At 45.2% G+C, this 8149-nt stretch overlaps 1 protein-coding gene across 1 annotated transcript in view; it reads right to left on the bottom strand.

Annotated features, from left to right (window-relative positions):
* Positions 1-1123: 1123 nt before the first annotated feature.
* The window catches only part of ASPSCR1 (ASPSCR1 tether for SLC2A4, UBX domain containing), a 133548-nt gene continuing 126522 nt past the window's right edge, over positions 1124-8149 (bottom strand). Inside the window, exons 14-16 of the mRNA XM_075014451.1 lie at positions 7824-7893; positions 7279-7466; positions 1124-2199 (exon numbers count right to left, since the gene is read on the bottom strand). Coding sequence (XP_074870552.1) covers positions 2186-2199; positions 7279-7466; positions 7824-7893 — 272 coding nt within the window. The 3' untranslated portion in view covers positions 1124-2185. The remainder of the gene's footprint in view (positions 2200-7278; positions 7467-7823; positions 7894-8149) is intronic.

The following is an 8149-nucleotide window of genomic DNA, read 5'->3' as shown; positions in this document are numbered from 1 at the left end:
CTAACCTGGACGCTGCCCCATGCCCAGCTCATTGTTGGCAGAAGGGGCAAATGGAGACAAGGCTTAAGATTTCAGTAGCAAGATACAGGATACTATCACAGAGCAAGTTCCCTACAGAACACTGACTAGCAGTAAGACATCAGGGAATTGCTGCAGCTTGCGAGCCAAATAGTAGCATTTGATCATAGTTGGCTCTAGAAGAGATAAAAGAGAATCAGTGAAATCAAAAGGTTTTATTATCTATTCTCCTGGTAGAGGGTCAAGCAGCATCAGCTCCTACATGCTACCCCTGCAGAAATAACATCAGTCTCTACAGTCCCACATATGAGGCAACTCTATCCTTCAGCCTGTCACAAAGTGCTCACAGCATATTAAGACTATTTCAAAGGGACATGTGAAAGAGCAACCCACAGTCATCAGCACACTCCCAGAGAAAACAGCAAAGCAGAAACAGCTACAGGATAGGGCACCATTGGAATGAAACTCACCCAGGACCTGGACAGAAGGATGGACTCTTATTAAACTCTTCCATCCCAAGGTTAATCATAAAGTAACAATTTTAGAATTAAGCTGATTAGTTGAATCCTTTTCATCTCCGTGGAATCTTCCTGTAGTTTGTCTCCCTTCTGCAACCCCTCACATGCCTGGGTGAGTGATGATTTTCTACATGAGAAAATTTACTATTTAAAACAGCAAATAGTTAAGTCCCAGGGCCAGAGTCTGCAGCATACATGTCCCCTGTTTGTTCATGTTTAGGTATAATGTAAGAAATCAGTCTTCTCTCCCTTACAGACTGTTTGCTGTTCCCTCAGCTCTGAGTTTCCTTTTTCCTCTTCTTCCTTTCTTTCATTGCTTCCCCCTCCCTCTGATGTTCTTCAAAGCATTTGGGAGCATGTGGAAGTAATTAGACCTGAAGGGAAATATTGGCCAGTCTGGGAGACAATGACAAGTGCCAGGAACTCTGGGTGCCCCTTTCAGCCACTTTGAAGTTCATTCAGATGGTACAAAACTCAATTTTGCTTTGCTGGAAAAAAAAAAGGGGGGGGGGCACTGTCAAACCCAATGAATAGGGAGCAGGTTTCTGCAAACTGATAAAGAAACAGAACAGTGGTGAAGAAACCCATTATCAAAGAGACCGACAGAAAGGCCTCCTATGGCACTCTGCTTTATTACAGCTACAAATTGTGCAGACACACACAGAGTTCAAGGAAAAAGCACTGCATAAGGAAAACAGAAAACAAATGGTGAGAATTATTACCATAACACGGTTACTTTGACTGTCCAACTGGAATTACTGGACTATGAAGAAACTTCAAATAAAATTACAGCAGCCTACTATTGTGGCACTACAGATCTCATCTCTATGGCAAGCACATTTCTAACCCTTAACTCACATCCAAACACTTCACCCCTCCTTACATTACTCATACTGCAAACACACAGCACTTCCACTGCAAGCAACATCAAAGCCAAAGCAATCAGCAGATGGAGAGTCAAATGAAGAGACCTTTCATCAGAGTTTTGTTCTCATTAGAGGAGTAATTAATTATGTTAATTATGTGTCACTGAAAATAAAATGCAGAGCTCAGTCCAGAGGCATATTCACAGGGCATGCCATTAATAGATACCTGCATTTTTCATGAACAAGACTTCACCAGTGGAAAACAGGTCAAATACAATGAACCAGGAGATTTCCAAAAAAAGCCATTCAGTAAATTTGAGTGATCAAAGCTCCTGCAGGATTGCCAGCATCTGTAGCCACTGCCACACCATAGAGATAGGAACCAGCCAAGCTCAGCAGTAACCACTGGAGACTGACATTAGAAGGCTTGAGTGTCAAACACCCATAGAAGCAGAGTCGGCAGTCAAAGGATGGCTAGGAAGAACTCTCTACCTGTTCCTTTCAGGTTACATGCATGCAAGCACCTTGAGTTTCTCCACATCCTGCTTCTATTGCCAGGCAGATGGCATTTACAACACAGGGAGCTTTGCTCCCCAGAAGGTAAAATTGGCAAAATAGCTATTCTATTTTATTTTTCTAAGAAATATATCCTATTCAGGTCTCTCCAGGACCACCAAAGGTTTATTACAAACTCTGTAGAAGTTCAAATGGAAAGAAGTGCAACTGATTCTGCTGCTTCTCAGTCCAGCCAAGTACTCTTGTAGTCCCAGCACCTGGGATGTTTCATCTCTTTCCAGCTGCAAAAAGAAAACATAAGGAAGGGTTTAAAGCACCTATCAGAATCCTGCTAGAGTGAGGTCTGCTTTTCCAAAGCCTACCAGGGTCACAGCAGCCTGTCCTGCATACTCAATAAAGTAACCTAGCTGAGGTCTTGAACACATGGGCTCCACTCTCCAGCTGTAAAAAAGTAGTATATTTATAACATTTTAGCTTAATGCTTGGTAAGCACTTGAATAGTGGAACCTACAACAGTGTAACTTCCAAGGCAGATATGGCTATCCCTTCCATTATCTGATACACTACATCTTTGGGAGGACTGTGAACAGCCAAGTAACTCTGTGGAAGGCAGGACAAGTGATTAACGTCTCCGCTTCTTGCACTACAGACTTTAATCAAATAGTCCCTGCAGGTAGAGAGAAGTTCTTTACCCAGCATGGGCATTCACCATGCAGACTGCCATGTCCCCTGCCTCAAAATCCAAGAGCTGTTGGAAAGCAAATTCAGCCACATGGGCCAAGTGAACTAACCCCAACGTTTCTCAAACTTGGGTCCATCCTCCCCACTGATCAGCTCCTGCTCCCCTCCAGAACCACCTACATGCTACATCCTGTTCTCTGGATCGTCACCTTGTCGTGGTGAGCAGACTTGTGTGTTCCAATGAACCTAAGAGCGATGCCGCAGGGAGTCTCACGCTCCCAGGAGGGTCACCCAGGGCAGCAAGATCAAGGGGGAGGCTCCAGACAAAGAGCAATTTAAAAAGTTCTCAACAGCAGAACAGGTGGAGGATAGCAAACGTAATGCTACAATGCCTATAATGGTGGATGGAAGCTGCAGTGAACAGGAGATTCCCAGCTGTCATGGATTCCATGCCACCGGACCTGAGTTTTCTATCCGTCAAGAACTGTGTGGCTGCTGCAGTGCAACAGTCCTCCCCATGTTCGAAGTCATGTACAGACATCTTCTGCGTACTATTCTCCTAAACCAACTGGCAAATGGCAACGGGAGCAGGATTGTGAAATCTGGAAGCTCTTAGTCATGAACCAGCCTATAGGTGATGGATATGCGTATCAGTCGTTCTGTTTTGAGGACTGAGGTGGTAGAACGATCTGGCTGCTGCATCCACAACTGAGCAGCCCTATTTAGGATCCACTCTGCTCACCCCACAAGCAGAGGGGGCTAGAAAAGGTGCCCTAAACATAGTCCACCTCAACTCCGACTGGATAACTGTGTGCAGTAGGCTCACCTCTATGCAGTCAAAATTGAACAGTAAGCTTTGGAACGTGGAATATTCAGACTCTGATGGACAATTCAGACAATGAGCGACCTGAAAGATGCACGACAATTATCATGTGCGAGCTGCAATGATTCAACATTGCTATCGCTGCCCTGGCAGAAACAAGTAGACCAGAAAGAAAGCTAAGAGATGAAAGGGGAGGGAACACATTTTTCTGGAAAAGAACCCCAAAGGAAGAAAAACGAATTCATAGAGAAGGATTTGCCATCAAGAACAAACTGACAAAGATCCTATCTGAAGTCTCTGTCAACAGTGGAGCTTGTGGAGAAACCATGGTCTACCAGAGCAGGAAGCATCAGGACTGGTTTAATGAAAATGATGTGGAAATTGAATGCTTGACTGAGGCAAAAAGGAAAGCCTGGCAGTGACATCAATTGCATGATGAAGAGAGAAGCGCATGCCAAGGCAGAAGTGCAGCATAAAGCACGGACTCTGAAAACACAGGGGTGGACTGAGAAGGCATGAGAACTCCAGCATCTCTCAAACATCAACAATACAGGAGTTTTCTTCAATATTACCAAAGCTGTTTATGGACCGAGAAACTAGGGAATCAATCCTGAGATCTAAAGATGGTACCCAACTCTTGAAAGACAATGAAGCAACTGCTTCTCACTCGAGGGACCACTCAAATGAGTTCTGGAACCGCTCCTCCACTGTGGTCCTAGTATCCCTTGACCAAATCCATCAGGAATTGCCTAGAGATGATCTTGTAACACTTCCTACCCTGAGTGAGGTCCAAGCTGCCATCAAAGTGATGAAGTGCAACAAGGCACCGGACTAGATGGAATCCCCAATGAAGTCTCCAAAGAAGGTGGGCCAGACCTCCACAAAGCTCCACCTCCTGATTTGCAAAATCTAAGATAGAGAGTAGATGTCACAAGATTTCAGAGACACCTCGCTCATCAGTCTTTCCAAGAAGGGCAACAAATCAGACTGTGGAAATTATCGTGGCATCTCCCTCCTGGCAAAAACAGGGAAAATCTTAGCTCGAATCCTTGCAAACTGACTCCTGACGCTCTCAGAAGAAATTCTCCCAGAATCCCAGTGTGGCTTTCTGACCATTCCGAGAAACAGACGACATGATCTTCACTGCCTGGTAACAGCAAGAAAAAGGACCTGAACACAACCAAGTCTTATATATGAGTTTCACTGACCTAACCAAAGCATTCCACTACTTCATTTGTAGCGCTCTGTGGACCATCCTCTCAAAGATTGGCTGCCCCAAAAAATTCATTAGCATTCTAAGGGTGCTTCATGACAACATGACTGCCACGGTACTGAGCAACAACGGATTCCAAAGTGACCAAACACTTTGAGGTCAAAACGGGTGTCAAGCAAGGCTGCATCATTGCCCCATCACTGTTCTGCATCTGATATCACCATGACCCTTCACTTCATTGATGGCAAGCTTCCAGATGGCAGGAAGATTGTCTATAGAATGAATGGGAAACTTTTCAATCTCAGGAGACTGAAGGCTAAAAAAGCAAGACCTTGACAACCTTGATCATGGAGGTCCAGTACGTGGATGACAATATGGTTGTTCCTCTTTTTCCCACGGCCCTTGGGACCATCTTAGGTGCCTTTGCTGAAGCTTATGAGAATCTTGGCCTCACACTGAACATAAGAAAGACCAAAGTGCTCCACTAACCTTCACCGATGGGACAATCTCATGCATTTTTATTGAAGTCAATGGGGAACTGCTGGAAAATGTGGAGTACTTCCCATACCTTGGACATCATATTTCCACTTAAGTCAACATTGATGCACAAATCCAACACTGTCTGAGCCCTGCAAGATGTGCTTTTGCCCACCTGAGACAAAGGGTCTTTGAGAACAGGGACATCTATCCCAAGACAAAGCTCCTTGTATACTGTGCAGTGGTTGTTCCAACACTACTATATGCACGTGAAACCTGAACAACATACGAGCGTCATTTGAGTGCACTTGAATAATATCATCAACGGTGCCTCAGGAGAATCGTAAATATGTGTTGGGAGGATAGGTTCATGAACACTAGCATCCTGGAAGAGTCAAACACGACCAGCACTGAAGCCATTATCATTCATTAACATCTTTGTTGGACTGGTCACATGGTTTGGATGTCTGACTGGCGCCTCCCAAAACACATTGTTTTCTCAATTGGAAGAAGGACTGCCCAAGCCTGTTCCAAGTGGAGAAGGTAATCCATGATGGGGTGGCGCAATCTGAGAGGTCCCACCCCAGTGCAGACGAGGAGAGACAGAGAAGAAAAGAGCATGAAAAAAACAGCCCCATGCCCCTGCAACAGCTACTAACACTTGCCTCTTCTGTTGAGGAGCACAGAATTGGGCTGATCAGCCATCAACAGACTCACAAATAGGAGTGTGACATGGAAGACATCCCACTTGTTGTCAAGCAACTGCCAAGAAAGAAGACATGCTAGAACTCTGGCAGTGCAGTGGGGCTACAGCTGCCTAAGAACCTGCCTTCTGCACGACTCCCAGAAGTAGCCAGCATGTCCATGTGGTCTTGCGACAGAGGGGTTTCTGCATATGCTGCCCCCACCTCAAATGCTGACACCACAGCTCTCATTGGCTGTGACCTCCAGCTAATGGGAGATGCAGGGCTGGGGTAGTATGTGCACACCCCCTTATGCCAACCCACATGCCAAGGATCTCCTGCCCAAAGGGTTGTGCTGGTTGCTTTCGTAAGGTAAGTGCCACTCAGGCAAAGCCTGCACATTCTGCACCCCAGCTCCTTGCCCCAGCCCACAGCCCGCATGCACATTCCCTCCAAGAGCCTATACCCTAACCCCCACCTGTGTGCACCAACCTCCTAACCCCAGCCAGGTGAAAGTGAGCACCTGGAGGGGAGAAGAGTAAGCAATGGTGGGAAAGGCAGTATGTTAGAGCAAGTGGGGTGTGAAGCCTCAAGGAAGGGGGGCAGGGCAAGGGCTGAACAGAGGATCTGGGAGGCTGCCAAAATGTTTTAAATTCATGGGGGTCGTTGGGTTGCTAAAGTTTGAGAACTGCTGGATTAAACCATAGATTTGATATTTCCAGAGTCACTTGATGCACTACTTTAAACTTCCTGGAGCACTTACCAGAATCAAATGTTAATATTTTAATTTCAAAGGCAATCATCTGATCTCAGTCAGATTTTAGCCCTGCTTTTTTGTTTTTGTTTTTTAGAAGAGGAGGAGCAGAGGGAATTGTCTACAAAGTGGCAAAAATGTCAGACTGTCTTTTTGCACACAACCCATTTTGTGTGTGCATAATTATCATAGAATCATAGAATTCTAGGGCTGGAAGGGACCTCAGGAGGTCATCTAGTCCAGCCCCTGCCTAAAGCAGGATCAATCCCAACTGAATCATCCCAGCCAGGACTATTCAAGAATCTCTCCTCCACTTCATGTCCCAGATCTAACCTAAAATTTTCAGACTAATTGATACCATGAATTTTTTGCTAGAAACCCACTTGTGACCTTAATTATGGTGCAATAGTCACTGCTTTATGACAATAAGCACCAATAATGAAGCATTAGCGATACAAATTAGACAACTGAACACAATCAAGGCAAATGGGATGGCTAGGAGACTGATGGTGTCAGCAGACAGAAATAACCCAAATAGCAGCTTTTACAGAGGTCTAAGGCCTTTCCTTATCACATCTGGGACATAAGAACCACATTCTGCTCCTCAGCAATTAAACTGAACAGTTTTGAGATAACATGTCCTGGCAGCTGACTCCTGCAGTGAGGCTCTGCAGAGGCAGCTTCCACAGAGTAAGGAGGGAAAGCTCTCCCTCGGATCCCAGATGATACCTGGCAGCTTCAGCCACTTTGGTAGTTTTTCAGGTGGACTTCTCACTGGCTGTGAATCTTCAGAGGCTCTTGCCAGTTCTGGGGATTCTGTAGTCCTTTTCTCATCTGATTCCTCTGGCCCAGCTAGGGGTAGAACAGCTGTTTCTGAAACTCCTGGAGCAGAAGGAAGTAGCAATTTGGACAAGCCTCTGAAAAGAGAAACAAGAAAGCAAAATGAAGGCAAGATTTTTCACACTGGTCTTCACATACTCCTGCACACAATCCCATCCACGTGACTTCTCAGGCTTAGGATTCAAGAGGTTACACCCCAGAAGCAAAGGCTTTAGGGCACATACCATTGGGTAAGCAGAAGATCCTCCAGCTCATGCTAGATTTAGTAACAGACAGGCTTCCCCTTTTGAACAAGGTTTATCAAGCTGCAAAGTCATAAGTAAGCCAGAGAATAGGGGAGTTTTCTTCCTGATGCCTGGCCGCCAAGACCTGTGTTTATTCCACCCTTCCCCACACATGCACTTACATTCAGTAGCTTTGCTCATAGTCCCTACCTAGCTACTAGCAAGTCAGCTGTGGAAGGGGACACTCTGGACTCCAGCAGTTCAGATTTCAAGTAACAATCTGTAAAACAAACCCCAACACACATTTTTTATGAGAATAACATCAGCCCAGACACTATTACTGCAGCAGCGAAGAAGCATGAAGCCACAATAGGTTGGTCCTCATAGTGCAATTTTTAGTTTTCTACAATTCCCTTCAAAAACCACTACTCCAGGTTTGTCTACTGTGCCTGCTCCATAGCCTAATGAATCTCATAAGAAATGCCTCCTGATTGCCAGTTAATATAACTAATGTAATTGTAAATGTCAATCAACTT

This window comes from Carettochelys insculpta, chromosome 20 (assembly GCF_033958435.1).
Source record: "Carettochelys insculpta isolate YL-2023 chromosome 20, ASM3395843v1, whole genome shotgun sequence".
In the NCBI taxonomy this organism is placed as follows: Eukaryota; Metazoa; Chordata; order Testudines; family Carettochelyidae; genus Carettochelys; species Carettochelys insculpta.
This window is presented reverse-complemented; position numbering and strand designations above follow the sequence as displayed.